Source organism: Centropristis striata, chromosome 12 (assembly GCF_030273125.1).
Source record: "Centropristis striata isolate RG_2023a ecotype Rhode Island chromosome 12, C.striata_1.0, whole genome shotgun sequence".
In the NCBI taxonomy this organism is placed as follows: Eukaryota; Metazoa; Chordata; class Actinopteri; order Perciformes; family Serranidae; genus Centropristis; species Centropristis striata.
In genome coordinates, this window is record NC_081528.1 from 14,645,493 (window position 1) to 14,668,660 (window position 23,168).

The 23,168-nt window shown below is 39.6% G+C and overlaps 1 protein-coding gene across 3 annotated transcripts in view; it reads left to right on the forward strand.

The window, feature by feature from the left end:
- The window catches only part of LOC131981263 (C-terminal binding protein 1), a 39,350-nt gene that overhangs the window by 1,631 nt on the left and 14,551 nt on the right, over positions 1 to 23,168 (forward strand). For 2 of the 3 annotated variants that reach the window (XM_059345478.1, XM_059345479.1), the window contains exon 2: positions 21,101 to 21,255. In XM_059345478.1, coding sequence (XP_059201461.1) covers positions 21,101 to 21,255 — 155 coding nt within the window. Of the gene's footprint in view, positions 1 to 8,980; positions 9,188 to 21,100; positions 21,256 to 23,168 lie in introns of those variants that run through there. The other variant, XM_059345480.1, reaches the window with a different exon arrangement.

Here is a 23,168-nt window from a genome sequence, read left to right on the forward strand (position 1 = left end):
AGCTGCAACATTGAATCAATGAACACATTAATGAATCAATAAGAGGGTCAATTATAATCCAGTAATATAATATACATCTTTCTGAAATAGGCCATTCTGTATGAGTACCTTGGTGCTAATAATTGTGTATAATAATTGTCACCACAGACATTATCTCCATAAGATCCATTGAGTAGCTGTTCTGGAGCTCTCATTCACATCCCCTTCTTGAGCACATTTCACAAACAGTGTTCCCAGTTGTCATTTCCCAGGAATGGAGTTTCCACTTTTCACAGACCACTTCAAGTACCTCTTGTCCACACTGGCTCATAAGCTGAGAGATATTTAGCAATTTCCCCTGTTAACTCTTTTCAATCCATTCATGCAAGCAAATTTGGATTTCTTCTCCATTGCATTTCAGATTAATATATTGTAGTTTTTACTACACTTCACTTATTTGATAACTTAAGTTACTAATTACGTTTTACATTTAACAAATTGCATGATAGAATGCAGCACTATACTTCTTATCGACCCAGTAGTATACAAAGTATCTAATACTGTATTTCGACCTTAACTTAAGTAAAGGATCTGAGTTCTTCTTAAACTAATTGAAACACCTTCAACCTTATTTTCTGTAACTTAATCAAAGACTAAAGAAAGCAACAAACAAATTAATCAGTCAGCATCTTTTGTATTCCTTAGGGCTGCTGTATTTGAGCATACACCTCAACCAGAGATGAGTTTGACCCTTATGAGTAATTATATTTACATAATACTTTAATATTCTAATACAGCGCATCTGAGAGCAGCTGCCAATACACAGACACTATGGATGACAGGAGCAGATGGCATAATGATGAAACGATTCTTTTGACAGAAAATGAATCAACAACAATTTTGATAACTAGTTATCACAATTCTTTCTATTATTATTATTATTATTATTATTATTAAGTCTTAAATTAAGCATAAAGATAAAATTAGCTACTGAAGATGTCACATTGGTCTCTCAGAATATATTTTTAAATTACTTTCTGACAATTCTGAAAAAAATGTTTAAATAGCAATTCATTTATTAATCAAATATAAATAGATAAACTGTTAGTTGCCGTCTTAGTGTTGTCCAAAGGTCCAGTAATTCACATCCAAACATACACATGATTCAAATTACAAGAGATTTAAAATATCTTAAAATCTTGTCTTGTCAACAAAAACTATGAGATTGAAATATCAGAAATCAAACTCCTATGAGGGAAAAGCCTGTTATCAATGGGGATGAGGAGATCAATCATTAGTTTTACAGAATCATTTGTCAATGTGGAGACCATTGTGGTGTTAAAACAATAATAAGAATAGTAGTTTTCTAGTCAAACCACATAGTAGGTCTCTATTTCATTACACAGACATAAGGACAGTTATCGTACAATATAGTCTTTATAGATATTTAAAAATCAGGTTACAGTCCATACGTACACTCAGTGAATCCCCCCTACACCAGTTCCCTATCATGGCCACATGTCTCTTCCTGTGTGAGTGAGAGCTCCCCCCCAGCTGCAGTGAACATATTGCCATTGGCCACTGTCCAGTACCGGGCTGTGCTGATTGGCTGGCACAAGCTCTAATCGCTTACAATTGGCCCATTATCTGCTGCATGCCCCACCCCCCACCCAGCCAAGGAACAAAGTGGAACAGTGGACACACAGAGAGGAAGGTGATGCAAGGTTTGTGATGTATTTTTGGCCCCATATTGAGTGCTTCCTGTGTGTAGCATGTGTGTAGTATGTGTGGATGTGTGTCAGTGTCTATGCCTGTGAAAACATGTGAGTTTATGTGATAGCAGCGGCCGTGCTTACATCTTGGCTCTGCACTGTGTTTAGGTTTTTTAGAGCTATAACTCTGTGCCAAGTCAAATAACGGGAGAAATAACGGTGTACTTACAGTATGAAGGCTTGCTTGTGTGTGACTGTATGAATATTTTATTTTAGTTTGTGTGTGTACAGTATGTGTGACAGGAGGATTATTATTTATTGATGAATAAACTGGCACAGAAACTGGTATTACTGCATCTTTTATGATGGATTTCACACACAGTGGTTGTTGAATGTGTGTTGAATTTTATGGGATCTAGAAAGAAGCCACTAGTCTTTGATTTTTAAGGGCTGACAAAAAAAAAAAACCTGGGCTCTCATATAACAAATAAGCTTACCATTAAATTGTATCTTTAGTAAACCCTTACCCTGATGTGGAAATATCATATTACACTCTTACACTCATATCTTCCACTTTGAATTTACGTTGGAGAATGCAGACATTCAAGTGTACATGCTCTGAATCCAAAGTGGGCTCTGCACTCCTTTTATGACCAACTTCATCAGAATACATTATCATTTAAAGATTTTTTGACACTTCTGCATCAGCTTTACTTTACAGCCCTGGAGGGTGCAGCTTGTTTGCTACTCCTCTACAATCACAAAGTAGCCATGCCCTAAAGCATAAATGGGACCAAAATTTAAAAAATGAACATCATGCTGTATTGAAGAAGAAAGCTAGTAATTAGGACCTTAAACTCATGAGGAAATGTGTACATTTTAAAGGTACATTTTCTCATCGACTTCTATAACAATCCTTCTTTTTGCAACCAGTAGTCACCCCTGCTGGCTATTAAAAATAATGTGGGTTTAAGGCACTCCTGCATTAGCTTCCCTTATCAGACCTTGAAACTAGGCACACTTCTTCAAGGCACTGTTATGATGGCAACTATTTTGAAACTCAATCATTTTTAAAGCAATGGTCTTATGCAATAGTGAATTGGATTGGATCGCAAGTGGTCAGATGAGACACATTGCAGTTTACACGTGTGTGTGTATCAATCGTCTCCAAGGGTGTCCAGCTGACCTCTTGTGTTCATATTTCATTACTACCTTCGCCACTTTTGCTAGAAGGTGAAATTGCCCCGTGCAGAATTTAGTACATTGGATAACAACTCAGGTCGCTTGATTTAAACTGTTTTTCTTGGGCTAGCACAGAAGATGTTGGATAAACTTATTTACATGTTTGGCATATTGTAATTAATTACATTAGCGGGAAAAAATAATTTGTGACAAGCAAACCGTTGTGTTCAACCGTTCAAACTCTGTCATCAAATCGACCACCACACAGTCTGCATTGATGATGTATTGTCCTGTTACGTCCTTGTCGGGGACGTATCAGGACGCATTACTGTTTACACTAGAAAATATTTGTGGTCAAATGCGTGCTAGACCACCTTGGCAAGTGGCTCTGTTGCCCTCAGGGAGGCGCTGTAGGTGCATCAGGTCCAAAACAAACAGATTAAAAAACAATTTCTTCCCAAAAGCAATAACCACCCTGAACTCTCATATGCACTGATTTCATACACGGACACAGACTCTCTTACTGTGCAATATTTTTTTAATGTACAATACCTGGCAATGTGCAATATTTGTTCTTCAATGTGAAATATATTTATGGATAAGCACTGTATAGCATCATATCTGCTTGGCAAATTGAAGACTGTGCGCCTCACCTCCCTTTCTTGCCCATGTTTATATTATATTGTATGTATTTTCTTTACATTTACTTTCCTTTGTTTATGTTGTATATTTTTTTTACATGCGTATAGTGACAATAAAGGCATTCTATTATATTCTAAGTGGTTTGAGTGATCCGATCACAATGCGGATTGGACCATGTTTACACTTGTGACCACTTGTGATCCAATCGCCCAAGAAGCATTTTAAAACCGAGTGGTCTTAGTCAGACAAATTAAGACATCATCTTGGTCTTTAGAAACGTATAATAGGCATTCTTCATCATTTTCTGACATTTAATACACTTAAATGAGTAAATAATCAGATTATTTGATCAAAAATAAAAACAGCTCTATTTCATGATAACTTATATGTTATAGGAAGACTTGATAAAAATGATACACACTATGGTTCATTAGATGTTTCTCCTTTTCTCTGTTGAGGGAGGTGACAGCTCTCTATCAGACAGTATCTCTTACCTAAAGATCAAAAGTTCTCTACATTGAAAATCTACATCAATCTTTACCTTTTCTTATCCTCCTTTCTCTTTCCAACCTCCATATTTGCTTTTTTCTGCTTCCCTTATTATATCCACCTCTCACCTCTTCTTTTCCTCCTTACCCTCATCCCTCTTCCTGACAACCTGTTTCTCCATTCATCACTCTTGTTTCTATCCTGCTGCTCCTACCTATTCCACCTCCGTTCACTCTTTTCTTCTGCACATGGATTACAGTTTTCATACCTGCGGTACCCGTCGCCTCCTATAGTAGATTAGATTGCTATTTTCTCCAGTATCTGCGCTGTCCTCCTGTAGTGGCATCCACATTGTTCTGCAGCTCACTGTTAGTAGTCCCTATAAATCCAATTTACTATCTCTGTGTGTTTGTGTGTGAACCTGCATCTGCACATTTACGGCTAGTGTGTTTCTTTAGAGCTACAATTAGAGTTGTAGTGTGCATCTGTAGCTATGTACGTGAGTTCACATTTATTTCTCCGTGTATCGTTGTACATGTGCAGGCATATACTTTTGTGTGTGTCTGTGTGTGTGTGTGTGTGTGTGTGTGTGGGGGGGGGGGGGGGGGGGGGGGTGTATGTGTGTGTGTGTTAGTGATAGCTCTGGGTCTAGCTGGCTGTCAGTCTTGATAAGGCCAGCGGTTGGGAGGCGTTAGTCGGGGCTGCTGCTCGCCCGGCCTCTGCTTGGTGGATCTGCTGAGAGGGAGCTGAACCATTAGACACGCTGCAGTGACTACAGAGAGAGAGAAGGGGTGGGAGGTGGCGGGGATGTGGAGATGTATGGTGAGCAAGGCGGGGATGGAAAAAGGGAGTGAAAGACATGCAGGAATGAGGAGAGTATGTGTGTGTGTGTGTGTGTGTTTGTAGGGGGGGTGATGGAGAGCGAATGAGATCGAAGGAGAAATTGGGAGGGATTGAAGATAGAAAGCAAGATGTGCAGATGGAAGAGCAGGAGGTAAAGAGAGAGAGGAGAGGCAGACAGAGGGGGAGAGTGGGTGAGAAGGGAGAGGTAGAGGAGGTGGAGGAGGAGAGAAAATAAAAAAGAGGAAGAGGAAGAAACAACAGCAGGTGTGGAGTGATAAGGAGCGGAAAGGGTGTAACTGTGAATGTCCACCCTCACTTGATATACGTGTGAATATCTGCTCAGTTTGCACATGAGGGACTGAGGTGTTTGAATAAACACAATGCCAGGCGAGGAAATCTTTAAATCTTTCCTCCCCTCACTTCTTCTCATTTCTATTCCTTCTTATCCGTCATAAGCAGCATTAAATATCCTGCCGAATATTACTTGTTCTTTTATTCTTCTGTCTATCTCTATTCTTTTTCTCCCTGTCACTGGAGGAGTCCAGATATTGTCTCTTGGCACTGTCTTCTCCTCTATCCATCCTTATTTAGAAGAACCGAACATGTTTCATCTCTCTTCTGTCTCCTGGGGAACATTTCTCACTCGCGTGTAAGAGGAGGTCGGAGTAGATTTTCCATCAGCCCCGTCAACACGATAAATGTGTCTGTTGCTTCTCACGTTGTGGCCTCCAGATTGTCAGTTTGAATTTGGTGAAAGACCTGAAGCTGGAACCTGCACACTTAACCCAGACTTCATTTTACGTTCAGCTGGTATCATTAGATGACTTCATAACAAACCATCCATGTGTGGCGTGATGACAAGTATCACGATAGCTATCAATTAAGAAATTAAATTAGTATAGCCATTGAATTTGCATAATTTGTTAAATGTTATACAACATGCTTAGCTCAAGTGCTTCTTCTTCTAACAGAATCGGCTGATAGTTACTTTCTGCAATGTGCATTACGCACTCATAAAGCTCGTAAATCTGCAAACGAGTTAGTAAAGTAGCTGCTGTGATTTGAACATTGTTACCCTTCATTACAAGGGCTTTTGTTGCCCAAATATGATGAGAAAGAGATTTTTATTAATGTTGAGGTCAAAAAGCAAGGAAAAGCAACCATGTTTTTAAACCATGGCGGCAATTCAAAAGGTGACTTCAAGTCAAAGTTTGCACGACAAATATGAAAAGTTTTACCACTTCCCCACTCCACTGCTGCTACTGACAAGTGTGTGCATTAAGGCGTGCATCTAGAGATGGTGTCATGGGTCAGGCACATGGCTGTATGAACAGAACTGGATACAGTGTTGGACAGGAAGCCCCTGTCATTTCTTAGAAAGTTGCTCAGTGGTGCCAAGCCAATAAAGTTTGACTTCCTATTGCAAGAGCAGGCACACTTGCATGTCCTTTAATCTCGAGTTCATTTGCATGAACACTAATTAAATTATGGAATCTTCAAAAATTAATAAATCAGACTGTTGCTTTACTCAGAAAGTAATTTGCTTATTAGGTAACATTTCATAATTTAGGACAAAATAATTGAAATAAAGACTTTAAGTGTTCGAATGAGGAAGTTGGTGTACCTTATAAAATGTATGGGTGATTTAATAACTTGTTCTTCACAAAAAAAGTCTATGGAAAAGGCTATTTGGGCCCCATGGCTTTGGTGACAGTCCCAGAGGTTTGGCTATATTATGTCAAATTTGTCTCATAGCCTGGTGCTGTTCCTGGGGGCTTGATCAGACCAGCAGAAAACTTTACACCAATGAATTCGGTGTATTCTTAAATATAAAATGTTGATTTTGTGACCTAAAAAGAAGCACAGGCATTAGTTTTGAACTTTAGTGTGCTGTGGCTGTTTAACATTCACTGTCTACAATATGTTTCGCATATTGTATTTTTGGAAGTAAGTATCATATTGGTTCCAATGCCAATGGGATTTTTCCATTTTGTAAGTTGCCCAATTAAAAGCTAATGTTAGGCCCTAAACAAACTACAGCATCTCATGACTTCAACCTCATCACCACTAAGCGGTTGTGATGACGTAAATGTAAGCAACAATCTCTGTTTTCTCTTTTAGCCAGTTGGAAACAACAGTCTTTTAAAAGAAAAAAGCTTCAAAATCCACAAGGGGGGTTAAACAAAGTTATTTTAGGCATCTAACCAAAAACTCATGAAAAAAAACCTACTGATGTTGAAACGAGGGAACTGGAAGTGAAAAAATTCTAACTAATTTCCTTGTGTGAGGACTCCTGAAACACTTGAACACAGTCACAGTGGCTGGTGGTGTTGACAGTATTTGCCTGCAGCACTCCAGTTACCAGCAGCCACAGAACAGGCCACACTACATGACTCTTGATTAGGTATAATTCACATCATATTTTGTAAACCTAGCAGCTGGATATTCCTGTTTTATTTATCAAAGAAAAAGCCCAGGGCTCAGAGCTATCTCCTCTGTACGGCTCTGCTCCACTGTCTAAATAAAGCAAAACACAAGGAGCATGTCACTTATTTTCCAAGGTAATAACATACGACAAAGGTCATGAGCCGGCCTATCGACAGTGTGTGAAACAACGGTTTCCCTCATCCTCTGCTTCAGTTTGGATTTGAACAGTTCTCCCAATGGCTGTCTGTGACATTTACAAACAGTAAGGATGTGATGTAACCATCATTGCTGTTAAACTGGGTTAGGCCCTGGCAGTTAGGGGGGGTGTCTGAGGCTGCTTATATCACTGTGGTTATCAAAGTGTAGATGAGAGTAACTGTAACATCAGCACTGCAGGAATAGAAAGAGCCTGAGAAAATGGACAGTTGTGAAGAGACGAAGTGATTTCATGGTATAGGAGTTAAAAGTATCTGATGAGAAGCACTGTCTGTCATATTCACATGTATAACAGGAGTATTTGTCTTAAATGTCAATAAAACATAATGTGATAATTTGCTAATTCTTTGTGACATATTGAATTGGAAACAGCACAAGAGCAATATATTCACCAGTTAATGCCATAGACTGTATAACTTTTTTTTTAAACTGATGTTTTTGTTTCGTTTCAGTTGTGTTTTTGCTACATGCTAAACAAGCACAATTGTAGAAACTAGAATATGTTACCTTTAAATTGATGCCAAGTACATGTATTCTGGCCTTAACATTTTTCTGTTATAAACTTTGCTTTTGTTGTTGATCTAATCCTAACCTTCCCTCTACGTCTAAATCTACCCGGGCAGGTGGGATTTAGGAAGTTTATGTTCAAACTGCTGAACTTTTTTTGTTTATAAATATGAATTCTGGATTTTGAAGTTATTTGTTTTATTCAGCGTCTTTACTGCTTTAGAAACAGTGTTGTAATATGTTGATGTGTGAGACAAAACAAACAACAAATAGAACAAAAACTCAGAATAAATTATGGAATCATAAAAGTTAATAAATTACTCAGTTTTCAACATGTTATTCATTCTGTCCATTTCTTTTACAGATGCAAGTTAACTACTGAGCAGAAGTAAACTTATAAAGTAAAATTAGACAAACAAAACCAGCAATTAAGTTTGGTCTGGCAAGCACACACTGATTAAAGTGTCAAAACATGTTCTAGCTTATTGCAATTAAGTTTTATGAGCTTTATAATTGTTTTCCGGGTGTCAGATAGAACAAGTTTTTCCTCTCTTGCTACAGACTTGTAATTGCATAACTCTTCTTTCTTTTCTTTCCTTTTTTTTCTCTCCTCCCTGTCGTCTTTCAGGAAACAAAAGATGAATTTTGGCCGACGTTAGCTCCTCCCCATTCCTGCTCTCTCAAACACACACTCGCATGCACTCTGTCTTACCCCCCTCCCTCCCCCCGTCATCTCTTTTACACTCTCTTGCCCTTCCTATAAATGCAGCAGTGCAGCTTGTATTCACTGCGTGTGCATGTTTTTTTTAGTGACAGAGACAGAGGGAGAGACGGAAAGACAGAGAGATTGGCTGTAACAGAAAGTGAGAAAGGGAGGGGAGGGAGGTAGCTAGAGACGGGAGGGAAGGAGGGAGGGGTAAGGCAGATAGAGAGAGCGGGCGAGCGAAAGGGGACGGAAGGGAGGGGAGAGAGAGAGAGAGAGAAAAGAGGGGGAGCACATGTGTATGCTTGTCACTAAGGGGCTGGGAGAAGGACTAAGGGAAGCGAGGTAGCTGGCCACAGCCGCCATATGCTGACTGGATTCCTGTTCATGTCTGCTGTGTGAAGACTGTAGATTTGTGTTGTGTGCTGGCCGGCTGGGGAACACACCATGGGAAGCTCACATCTCCTCAACAAAGGCATGCCTCTAGGTAAACAACAAACACTCTGCTTTTATGTGGGAACTGTGTATGTGTGTGTGTGTGTGTGTGTGTGTGTGTGTGTGTATATGTGTGTGTGTGTGTGTGTGTGTGACAATATTTATGAACTCAGTGTACATTAGTCTGCCTTCCTCTTCCCCTCCCCCTTCTCTCTCTTCCTCTCCCTTTTTCCGTCTCCTCCTCCTCCTCCTTCTCTACTTAATTCTCTCTCACTCCATTATCTTTTTTATCGCTCAGCCTCTCTCTGAATGGTTAGCCTTTTCTCTAGCTCCCTCTGTGTGTGTGTGTGTGTGTGTGTGTATGTATGTGTGTGTGTGTGTGTGTGTGTGTGTGTGTTTGAAGAGGCAAATCTCTGCTATTGAAGGCTGCTTGAACACCTCCATTTGTGGGCGACAGAAATAGATCTATCTCTCCTTTCGAGGGCTAGCAAGGACATGACACATATTTCCCTTTCATTGTGATTCTTTTTATGGAGAGTGGTTGCCTTGACACACACACATACACAAATGCACGTACACACATAGAGAACTCAAGTGACACACATATTCAAGTGCACACATGCATGCACACACAGCCGGATTCACACACAGGTGACAGATGCTACTTATGATAGCGGGCTGGAAAAGACTATTCTAGAAAAATGAGATCAAGGTAGGGCTGCTGAGGAATAAGAAGGAGGGTTTGGGTGTGGAGCAGCAGGAGGAGGGTGTGAGGATAAATAATCACCCACCCTAAGGCTGAATCATTGAATCTGTGGTCACCTAATTCTGAATTTGTGAAGCCCAAAAGAAACTGTAGCGATTGTGAGTGAATCTGTGATGTCATCAACCGGCTGCGGGCTGTGTCTCTTGATGACATCAAAGATTAAAGTTGCAGCTCTGATCCCCCCCCCCCCCCCCTTTTTTTATTTTTCTCTCCTCGCTTTGGGGGGTGCGATCGCCACATTCGCCCTAACAGCTCGAACAATCCAAGGTCACAGGACTATGAATTATGTTTCAGGGACGATTGCCCTTTTTAAGATGCACGAATCACTGCCAGTCAATAATCAAGAAACTCATCTGGTCATCGGATCCGTTTCTGCAACACAGCGGAGATCATTGAACCTCTCAGGGTTGATATAAAATCAGTTTGTCGTTCCGGGTGATTGATTGATGTGTTGATTCATGTTTGGGCAGGCAGGGGTCCTCTGATCCACGAGTGTCGAGTCACGTCTAATCTGATTAGAAAGGCCTCGATCACTGACACAAACACACGCCACTCACTCTCCTCTAATCGCTCAGAAAATATCAGATTTGCTGGAAACAAAATGTAATCTTATTAGACAGTAGGAGGCTTGTTTGCATAATTCCACTTGAATTTATAGAAAGATCTCAGAAAGCTTATTCACAGGTAACGAGGACTCTGATTGTGTATAACAGCTGCAGGCAGTTTCCCACCAGGAGGTTGCATATAGACACTTTATTATGTCGAAGGACAAGCAAACTGCTCGTGTTGTAACACGTTGCCATCTTAGAGAAACACACAACCCCCCCGTCACTTCACAGCGTTATAAGCTGACAAGTCATGAAACACACCTGCACGATGCACACTCAATATGGGCTACGACAGCAACGTTTCAGGAATAAATTGTTGTCTTGTCTTGGAAAAAAATAAAACTTTGCGTAAGCTTTACATATCTTAAATACCACAGACCTGTTTGGGGAACATTACATAGAGAATCCAGTTTTTCCAATATACTATATGTAGCTACCATTGTGCACACTGGTAAATGCAGATAATTTCTATCTCATAGCTGAACTATATTGAACTACAACCCCATTATAAATGAGCATGTTGAGTTGAGCGTTTGATTTAAGACAGGACTCATAAGCCTGGCGATTGGAAAGAAAAAAAATAGACACCTAAGCAGGTATAATTGACAGCACTTAAAAATCTATAAAGCATTAAGTGCTCAGCAAAGACAGAGACCCTGTGCACTGCCAGCCATTGAAAGGCTTACTCTATTATATCTAATGCAAAGGCTAATTCAAAAGCTTGAGCTTCTGAGCAGCACTGAAAGATCTACCAGGCACTACTGAGAAGCTAGACACAACATATGCAATGATGGTAAGCCAGTATGATTAGTTACATTTAACTACTTGGACACAACTTGTGCACTTTGCTAAGGAACCGGTTCAAAAAAAGGAAATGTAATTGAGAAGAAGGAGAGTCTAGACAGCTGGCATCACCAGAGAGAAAATAACAGGCTTACACTGTACCATCCCAAAACAACTATTACTATGTAGGCTATAATTCAACGTAGGGCTTAATGAAAAGCACAAATGCATTGTTGTTATTAATTTATATGTCAGCAGAGTCTGGTGAGTCTGTTTAGAGACAACTTGCTCAGCTTGTATCTATTCAGCAGGCCCTCAGAGACTGATGTCATCACACACACATTTATATTCATTGCCTGCAATAAAAGGCTTTTACTGTTGCATTTTATTTATTTTATGTGATTTTAAACATTGACAGACTCATTGTTTAAAATCAGCACTTTTTTTTATCATCAAAGATCTGAAAAACTAGAAATCTGGTTCATGTGTACAGTTTGTACATCTGCTACTGACTGTAGATCTGCTGAGATAATAAACAGATAAGAAAATATAAAGTAAATCTCCTCTGGGCATTTTGAATACTCTCAACTACACAATAGTGTGTGGAATAAAAAACAATGTTTTGATTGGGAACCCACTTAAAGACCCCCTGTGGGTCCCTGGACGCCAGTTTGGGCACCATTAATCTACAATACAATAAATGCATCATAGCATTAATAATCCATTAATGGGCCGCATTTGTTCCAGAGTATCCAAACTGACCCCAATCCAATTGAACCTTCAAAGTGATTGTGACTTTCTTCTGCATATTAACAGTTAATCCAATATAGCAGGCCGACGGCCATACGATAATCCAGTTAAAGCCTGCGTTTAAATACAGTAGTTCCTGCAGTGCGAGTGTTGTTTAAGAGTGTCTGTCTTAACCTTTTTCGTTAATTTAGTATGCATCTAACCCAGCACACTGGATATGTAGAGTGGTGGGGATTTCTCTTTTCAGTTTGCTAAATAATATATATTTAAAACACTTTTCACAATGGGAAACTGCTACAAAATGTATGATTAAATATATTTTTCAACAGATATTATGTGATATCTAATCACATATCAAGCTTGTAATCATGGTCTCTGATTCAGTGCAGGTATCTGTTGGGGGACTGCTAACCGTAAAGCTTTATTGATCGGGATTCTCGATCAATAAAGCTTTACTACTCGATTCTAAGTGTAGTTATGTAGTTACTATAAAGCTTGTCTCACCTCCACAGAGCTGTGTCAGCGATAGTGGAGTGAGCGGATTGGGAGGAAAATATGGTGTGAGAGATGCGACCAATGGCGCTACAATAGACAATTTTTTTTATTGTTTTGATGATTTCTTCATATTGCCCCAGCTCTAGTGCTTCATATTATGTACTTAGACAAAGTAATTGTGTATAACAATACATAAATATAAGATTTCATCATGATATGATTCCAATGAAAGACGATATTTATTAAATTATTGCCTTGGTGAGACTACTGTAAAGCTGAAAATTGTGCTTGGAAATCATAACTGGTCACTATTTACCTTACTTCTTTCTAAACCAAAAGCTGTTTTTAAATGGAGAAATCAGGAGGTGAATTAACGGTACACCTGGAACTAAAATTTACATGTTCAAAGTTTGACTCTGATTTGGTCCCCACAACTCAGCTACTGCCAAACACTGTTGTTGGCATTCCCTCAGTTGTTGTCCCCCTGTCTGTTTGGCTGCTGGTGTCTTTAGTACTGGGAACAAAAAGCTGACAAACCTGAACTGGCTCGCTAATACAGAGCCTTATATATGTGTGTGTGTGTGTGTGTGTGTGTTTGTGTGTATGTGTAAACCACTCTGTGTGTGACAGAAGAAGGGTGTGTGTGTGTGTGTGTGTGTGTGTGGGGGGGGGGGGGGGGGGGGGGGGGGGGGGGGTGATGATCATTTCAATGTGTAAGCACCTGTATGCCTCACATATCACTACATATTAGTCATGTCAACCTGCATGGGTTAGTGTGCTGAGCGTGCACCTGTATTTCTGTGTACATGGGTGGGGCAGAATGTGTGTATGTGTGTGTGAGCTTATGAAGTAGGGAGGATATGCCCGTATTCTCCTCTTTCCTCCCTAGGAACTGAAGTGTGTTTAGAGAGAGACAAAAAGAATGAATAAAAGGTAGAAACGTCAAGCTACCTGAACACTTTGCACCCAAACATTCAGCCATTTTTAAGCACATAAATACAGTGATGATAAAAAAAAAAAAAAATGGCTAGAGAGATAGACAGGACTGGTGCAGAAAAAAAAATTGCACGGGAGATAAGGAAATCCGGTAGAAAAGAGACTGAAATGAGAGATGAAGTCTGAAAATGAATCAACAAGAGATGAAGGGATGGGCGAGATCAATGCTGAGGGGGTGACAGACAAGGATACAGGGGCTTTTTAACCACGCCATGTTGCTGCATGCCAGAAGAGCCATTGACATTATAAATCAGCCGTGCTGTGGCTCAGTGGTTGGTTGCTACAGTTGCAGGCGGCTGACTGATCACAGGTGCCGACAGCAACACTCTCTCCTCTCTCTTGCACAGGGAAAAATACAAACACCGTATCTGAAATGTGAATGCGTCATGTCGCAGAGGTTCACTTTCAGTTCACTTGAGAAAAGAGATTTAATTCAGGAAGCTTTGATCATAATACTTGTGAAAGGTCTGTGCTGTGGCTGTGGAACTGTGATACTGTTTATGGGAGTCGTAGTCAACACGAAATGCATGGACATAATTCATGTAGTGATGCAATTAACTATCATTTTAATTATCAAATCATGAAATCAGCTTAATATAATATTAATATTATGTTTTTGGATCGTCTGTCAGCAGGATCACAGAAAAACTACAGGCCCAATTTTCAGAAACTCTGTGGGAGGGTTTAGCATTGGGTAAGGAAGAACCCATTAACATTCAGAGAGGATCTGAATCACAGGGAGGATACACAAATAATTTTTCACTTTTGTTAATGCAATATAGAGGATGGCCTTGGCAGAGGTCTGTGCTCTCTGAGTTCTCTCATAGTATTCATATTCAAGTTGTGTGCACAATACCTAATTTGTTAGCTTAATTTAATGAAATACTTCCAGTTTTTTGGTTAATTTGTGCACACGGGATAAGAAGGATCCTCATGTCTTCTCCCTTAACACTTTGCATAGATCCACCAGTCCCCATCAAGCTTTTCTAGGGCTTCCAGTTGAACAATTATTACGTTGATAGAATCCTTCAAGTCAGCACATTGCAGACAATATAACCCAAAAGCTCTTAATATCCTTGTTAATGCCTTTTACGAACAATAATCCCTTGCAAAGCAAGTGTTGTCAACATGTCTTGATATCTCATTCCCAAGTTCTTCGAGCCTAATTAAAGAGTTTCGATCCGTGGCTATCTACAACCAAGGACAAGTGCCTTAAGCAGGTGGTGGCTGAAACAAACTACTTGGCCTTGTGCAAGGCCAAAATGATGTGATGTAACTCTTGCCAACAAATTAATCAAAACATGGGAACCATTTAATTAAACTGAGGTAATGAATTATATCATGTGCATACAAATGAGTAAATCATGTCCTCAATATATGTATTTTTCTCTGCATGCCCTCTCTCAGGCTCTGTAATAAACAGAGAAGCTGCAGCTCTGGGGGTTTTGGTATAGTTCAATGTTGGTCAAACCAAGCTCGGCCCAGAGATGCTCTCGAAGTAAAACTCCTCACTATAAGAGTGTGCCGTGTGAAACAATGTAGTTGTGGTTCTTTAGCGTCGATCAAAACCAGAGCTTGTTTTGGCCGATCACTCTCTGTCGAGGTTGACAGGCTTCACGGTGACCTGCACATTTGAAACACATGAAAATCACCGATCTTTGACACTGCCTCTGTTGACTGACAGTCAGAAAACACTGTCCTGTTCCTCTGGGACAGAAAATCCAGCTGTTCTTGTGAGCTGGTCAATGACAGCTGGATGCAGGCAGGCTGCAGGGCTTTCCCACTGGCTCGAATTATTCAGTCCCAGCAGTCATTGGCAGATGCTTTTTCCATCTCTAAATGTCAGTCAAATGGCTTTAAAACCATTTTGGTCTGATTACAAACTTTCCAAGAGACGCAATTTTCATATCGTGGGTGTCATTTAGCGTCTCCGGCCCTTAAGCACATATTGCGAAAGCAGAGTCATTACCATGCAGATGGTTATTGATTACAGAGAACAATAATCACCAACAAAACATTCTTTTTTGAAATACATTTTTGATGTTGCCTTGGCTGCAAATCACTTCCACTGCATTGCTGCATTGCCTCAAAATGTTTACCAAATACAGTAATGAATCTGAATCAAAGACCAGTTGCAGAGAAACCCCGGATAGATTGCAAGAGCAGAGCTGGAGCCGTAGCCCCGTTGGCTGTTTGCATTGTGAAAGCTCCCAGCAGTCACCTAACCCCAGGGCAATGGGGGCTAGAGAGAGAGAGAAAGAGAGAGAAAGAGAGTGTGTGTGTACTGGAGTATTGGATATAATGAGAGAGGGAGTTGGAAAAGGGTTTTAGAGTTTAGGAACTAAGCAGAGTCAAGTCTGAGCAATTATGTAATATAATGAAGAATTTAATGAGTGTTTAATGTGGCTAGGAAGCAAGAAAATACATTAAAAAAAGGGTCCGGGAGATAACGGCCATTTGTTTGATTTAAGGAAAAGAGAGAGTGCATTAATACTAACAGCGTAGTGCTGAGGTTTGTATGGAGAGACAGAGAGAGAATGGATGAGTGTTTTATCATATAGTACTACTCAGCAGTCAGTAGTGCCGGTCCTCCCAAGGTCATGCTTGGTGCTGGAATGAAAGCTATTTCCTCCCTCGCTCTGACCAAGTGTGAGCTGGAGAAATGTCTGGAATCTCTGTTAGTCTCCAAAAACGCTCAACTGATTAGACTGAGCAGATTTCTGTTTTTAGTGCAAGTGAATATCATGCCTATTTGTGAATCACGCTCAAGTGTTTTCCAATCAAGTGAAAGCTTAGAAAATTCTGTAGGCCAGAGTGCAGCACCTACATGTGGGCGTGCTACTTACCATCACATCTGAGTTACAATGACGGTTGTGTTGAAGGCCTGAGTCTTTTTTTGTTGCTGATGTTGAATTACAATTTCTCAGCTATGCACCATTGATTTTGTATTGATGTGTAAGTGCAATGGCCTCCGGGCAAATCCTATTATGGAAAGCTAATATTTTACCAGCATACATAAGGCATTGTGAGCAGGATTTGAGTTTCACCTTATTGGTCTTACTGCGCTGTGAGGGGCTCCTTCATCAGATCAGGTTTCATGCTGTAATATGACAGTGCCGATAAGAAGACAATACAGAAAAAGAGCGATGGATTGTTGACTGTCTTTGCTTCTTTGCAGCTTCTGAGTGCTACAATAAAGGATGTTTATCACCCTCTAACGTCATTTTAACAATGAAAGCACACAAGAAGTGCTTTTATCTTCAAGTTGCCAGTATTGCAAAATGCTGTAAGGCAGGATTTAAGACATTAAGCTCACAATGTAACCCTTAACATGATACAATAGAGGTGCGTACAATAAGTATTTTCAGCCATTTTAAGTTGCTAATGTGAGGATCAAACCGTTACAGTTGTGTATCCAACTTTCCACCACATCCAACCACAACTACCACAGTAGCTGTAGAAACCAATGTTGAATTCCTGATCCTAAATGCATGCATTAATGTACTCCATGGTTACAGTAATATGGTGCTGTGTACACTCTCCCACGCTCTGCTCGACTGCTGCCTGTTGGAAGAAGTATGTGCAGGCTGGTTTAAAAATAGCTCATAAGCATGTTGTTTCAAAAGAAAATCATTTTTGTAAGTAACAGTGAGCCATTCTAAAAGTATTCTCCCCAGAAAAGTATATAAAAACTAAATGCTGTTGTTTAAAAATACAACATACATCATTTTTGTTGTCTAAATACAGATTCTGAATACATCTGTTAAAGTCAAACAATGACTGCAGCACACTGGAGCATGAACAAGATATCCATGTAAGCATTGTGTACATTATTTCCCCATGCATGCACACTGGCTCGCTCAATGACCAGAGAAAACACTGAGAGTCTGATTGTCAGTTTTTGCATTTGCAAGCCTGAGCTAAATCTTTTTAGATAAGAATTTAGTTTCAACAGGAAAGTGGAAGGTCATCCATCTACATTAGTCCCTGAAAGCCTTTTCCTCCCCCAGAACCTCCCTGCTTCTTATTCATGTTATTCATGCAGCTATACTCATTCAGTCCTGAGAGGAGCTCAGTACAACACAATCCTCACCTTCTGGTCACTGAGCTGCACCACCAGAGCAGATTTAAGGAAAGGAAGGGGGGAAAAAGTGGCTTTTAACTGGCCAGATGATGATCATGTGACATCATGTCAATGCAGTCAGGCCTCAGAAATCAGAAAGCAGCAGCATAACAAGAAACTAGTACGCACCAGGTCATAAAAGAAGAAATCAATGGATTGAAGGGGAGAAAGAAGCTGTGGTCTCATTCACATATTTTCGAGCACTTTTAGACAAGCTGAATGAAAATGGAAAATGTTGATAAAACTTCTTCCATTGCAGTTTATGCACTCGCTTAAGGTGGTTTCCTTTTTTTATCGAAAGAGCTGACGCCTGAAAATTGCACATGGAAACACCTTTGCTGAATATGTTCTGATGAAGGGAACATTTAACCCACATGCCTGATCTGTCAGCGCATTCTCTGATGATAATACATTTGTCTTCGAACAGCATGAAACATGACCCATACTTACAAACATGGAAGATTTCTAAACACCTCTCTCTGTTTTTCTCTCATAGATGGGTTGGATGGCCAAAGTGACATGTCTTGTTTATGATTTAAAACCTCTACAAAAAACAGAATAGTTTACTGGCAGATTACGGCCATGTTGCCTTATAGCGCCAACTTCTGACGAAACTATACTGTAACCTAATGTATGTGCGCCAAAACAGTTGATGGAAACCCCCTTTAATTACCATTTCTTTTTTGCTAGTTAAAACTCACTTGGCAATTAAATGACAACATAGCTGAAGATGCAAATGTCGCTTTCATTGGTGATACAACCACTAGACATGTAGCGGAAAAAGGCAGAAATTCTCCAAAATTGTCATTCTAAGTGCAAAATGCATTATCTCAACATCTCTTTTCAGAAGATTGTCAAAAGGGATTCTGGGAAATGTGAACTCAATAAATGAAGTAGAAGAAAACAGGTAAATTACAGCGCTTCAGGACAAAAAGAAAAGAAAGCAAAGCACTGAAAATGCGAGATTAATGATACATGCTGGTAGTAGTGTGACTCCGGAAGGGATTTCTCCTTTAATTTATTTGGCTCATTGGCCACTTAATGATAGCTGTTGAAGGAAGAGTGTTTCTCAGTTTCCCTGCCCAGCTTTTCCAATCTAATTTGAGAGTTTGGAGCTGCCAAGCTTCTGTCCACAAGTCTGATTCTCAGGGAACCTTGGCATTTATAGTATTGTAGAGGCAGTAGAGTGCTGATTTTAAAATGACTGGTTTAATGAATTGGCTACTTTCTCATGATGTTAGCTCATGCAACTGGAAAACTAGAACTGAGGGAATGCAAATTGTGTATTCATCTCGCAGAGAAAGTTTTAGGGGGATATTTTGAGTGAAATGACGGAGGTGGTTGCTTATATGAGATGTCAGTCTGCACGTCTGGGATGGAGAACAGTCAGAAATGAGTGATGGGTACAGTCAGCATCAGCAGTAACAGACTCAGCTCTGCACTTATTTCATCTACAGTGTTTTAGAGCACTGTCAAAAGTTTGCATGTCAAAGAGACCCAATTACATACATTGCCTCAGATTCCCCTCTGAATCTACATCTGTGTGTCTTTCACATGTCTCGCTTCTCAGTCAGTATGCTAGTGATCTGGAATGATTAACCCTTCAGCTACCTGACAAGAGAGACAGATCCAAGCAGATTGCGGCGGGAGGAAATACTTAATGAAACCTGATAAATGCAACTCCCATCCACCACTGCTCTTGTTCGACCTCAACTGCAGCCCGCTAGTAGGGTCGTCAGGCGTTTCTGCCTTGTTAAACGCCATTTATCCTCCTGTACGGCCCACGGCACTCTCACGGTAAAGGTTTCATGTGAAGAGATGATTTAATAAAACATCATGCAGATCCTTGCTAAAAACCACAGGGAATAATGTCTTTGTGTCATGGATAAATGATGAACCTAAAGCAAACTGGCACAAGATCATGGAGTGTTTTACTCTGGAATACTTGACCTGCCAGCTTCAAAGGGACACTTTGTGAAGATATGGAGTCCATATTATCATTGTTATATCTTGGCTTTCATCTTTATTTAAAATGTTCTCTATCATTCATGCTGATTTTGTAGTCCACTGTTGGGCAGTGCTCTTTATTATTGCTGTATGTTAATAAAACTCAATACACATCTTGACACGCAATTCCTGCAGAAATGTTGCAGGGGTTCATTCTTACTTAATAATTTGGAGATTTCAGTCACATTTCAAGTACTGGCTATCTCTTATGACAAATATTTTACTGTCTGATGACCTGCTATATCTCCTTAACTAACCTGTCTACTGACTTTTATCATTGTCAGCGATGTATGAAGATAAGTAAATAAATACAGATGCTATTCTGTATGTAAAACAGTAAATCGACTGTTGTGCTGAAGGGAGTTGCAGAGTTTTTATTTTTTAATTATTTTTTATTATTATTATTTTTTTTATTTTATTGGGTCTATACTTTCCTTCTTTATGGTTTACAGTTTGGGTAGTCTTAGTCTTAGAAATAGGAACAACCTGGATGAAGTTGTCAAGCTGTGCCTCAAGATTACTATTATGTTAATGACCTTCAGCACCTGTATGATGTGAGTGTCATTTCAAAGGCAAAGACCTTTGTTTCGGATGGTTAGTCTATCCAAAGATTTAAATCCTTCTATCAGCTGTTGGTTTTTTTAAACAAACTCAGAATGCCGTGTCATTGAGTCTTCCTTTTCCATGATTCATGATTTAGGAGATATGGATCTGTGCTGTGCTGTGATATGTATGGTATGTATTGTGCTGGACTAATGTCTGTGAAGTCCCTTGAGGAAGTTAATGTTTTGGAATCTCAATCTTAATTGGGCGATAAAGTTTTGAAAAAAAAACACTTAATTTTGACCAAAATATGCTACAAAAGAGACAAACGAGACATCATCTAGAGCTTCTGGCTGCACAGTTGTTTCTTGTCAAGATCGCCCCATTTTTCCAACTAAGTAGCTCCCATGAGCCACTGTGAGTGGTCCACAAGGGCAATGCCTATATTCTCCATGAATATATGTATGTAGTTAAAACAATGTCAACAGGATGAAATACATGGATACTCCTTATTATCATGGCATTTTTCCCTCAGACTTTGAATTCTACAGGGATATCCTGAGCAATTGAAGGCACTTTTCATGGGACAGATTTGTTTCACATATACAATAAGGAGAAAATAGCAGTGAAACATGGCCAGAAGAGCAACAGCATATCTCCATTTTTTTCTATGCTTGAAGATATGTCCCTGCAAATGAATGTACGTCTGAAGGTACAATAATAATAATTACCTTTCTTTCAAGTACAAAACTTCTAATTTCTCTGAGCGAGTTTGCAGCCGTGCAGGTGTTTCATCACAACAACAAAAAATTAGAGTGATTAAATGTAATTCTACACTGCTTCGAGGACTATTTTACAATTGACACATTTCTTTTCTTTTCTTCTCTGGTCTAGGCATCAGGCCACCCATTATGAACGGGCCCATGCACCCACGCCCCCTGGTGGCGCTGCTGGACGGCCGAGACTGCACTGTGGAGATGCCCATCCTGAAAGACGTAGCAACTGTGGCCTTCTGTGATGCCCAGTCCACACAGGAGATCCACGAGAAGGTAACACCCCTAACTTCAGATACACACACATGCACTGTAAGTAAGATCACTGCCTTTAGAATATTTTCATCCTAATATTTTCCAATAAATACAATTTACATCAACAAATTTGCCACATTTGCCGTAATAGATAGATCACAGAGTTTTCATTCAACACTGCTACAAAACAAAAGCCTCTAGAGTGGGGAAGTGAACATGTTTTCCATTCTAGAGAGCATCAACAGCAAAGAAAAACTGTGGTAGACGCAGGTTTTTTTTCAAAGGCTGATTAAGTGCCTGTAGTTACATAAAAAGATTTTAAAAAATATTGATATATTTCAATCATCTGTAGTTTTCAATTAAAAGTGCATCGAATAAATAAGAATATATTTGACATTTAATGTTTGCCTTGGACTCCAAGCCAGCGTACAACACACAGTTCTGCGTGTCATCATTTTCAGCCTAATCCAAATCCAAATCCTAATTTGCACATATTAAATTCTGAACCTAACTGAAAATTTGACTAAAGGCTTCAAAACATCCTTTTAGAAATCTTTGATTCCACAGATGTTCCAGTCATGTATTTACTGAGAAATTTCACAGCAATCTAACCAAACATTAGTCTGTTTGAACAATTAAAGGCTGCAAATCCACCAGTGTGCTACAGGTCCTTCTTGTTCCTTGTACAGTATATTTAGCCATCTTTTCTTTTCTAGACAAATCATGTCTGAGCTTGTGAAAAAATGACCATTCACCTCAGCCTCCAAGTGCCATACTGTATAAAACACGTCATGAATTTCTGCTACAATATTCACATGCAAAACAAATTACCAGTAGCAAGTTTAGGCTGTTGAAATGATATGCTTTTTTTTGCCAATCTACTGACATTGCATGAATGCAACATATGAACAGATGGAATCTAATCGAAAAAGCAGCATTAAGGATGTGCAAAACTTTAATACTAGTTGGAGAAATACAAATAACATGAAATAAAAAATCTAAAGAGATGAGTCAATGAGTTAATTAAATGCTGCTGCCCTTACTAGTCAGCAGCAGAAATATTCGTTGGATGAATTTAAAATTTTAATGCACATATTTACATTTTCATTAATGCCTCCCTAGTCAAATATTGCTTTATGAAAACTGATAGAAATCTGTTAGCTACTAAAGTTTATAATCAGGTTTCCTAAAGATTTATTTTACTCAAGAATATTAATGATAATAATGTTAAGTTTTATTTACTTAGTTGTTTTCATGTTTTCACACAGTATTTTAACCTGGCAGTATAAACTGTTCTCAATTGTGAGTGTTTTCTTACTCCTAGTAAGAAGATCAGGGAAATTGGTTAGTTAGGAACATCCCTAGAAAGCACACAACAGCTAAGAAAAAGAAGGAAAAGGAGAAGGAAGGAAAATTAAAAAGAGCAAACTTAATATGTGGGTCATGCTCGGATCTTTGCCACAGCCACTATGGATTGTAAATGGGTTTGTATGTCTGGCAGGGTTACGTCGTTCTGGGTGTCTGCCAGACACACTCGCTCTCTGTGAGCGCGCTCAGTAGGCCACAGCGTGGGAGAAACAGATGGCTCTCCCTCACTCACTATCTCTCTCTCTCTCTTTGGCTCTCTAGTAAGCAGCCACCTCATTGTGTAATTAAAAGGGCTTCTTTATTGTAATTGAACCACATGTCATTCTCTCTCTCACACACATGACAAGGAGGGCTGGAACAACACTGTAAGATTAACAGAGAACCAATTAAAAGGTGACTGAACCGGTTTTCCATATATTTCAGTTGTATAAGATGATTAACATTTATGCTTTTGGGTCACAGTAATTCACTTTTCAATTAAAACAATGAGCAGTCGTTCTGATTAGGAGCTGGTGAGAATCCTGAGTGAATAAGATTCCTGCTGATATCAGGCAGTTTTGTTCGAT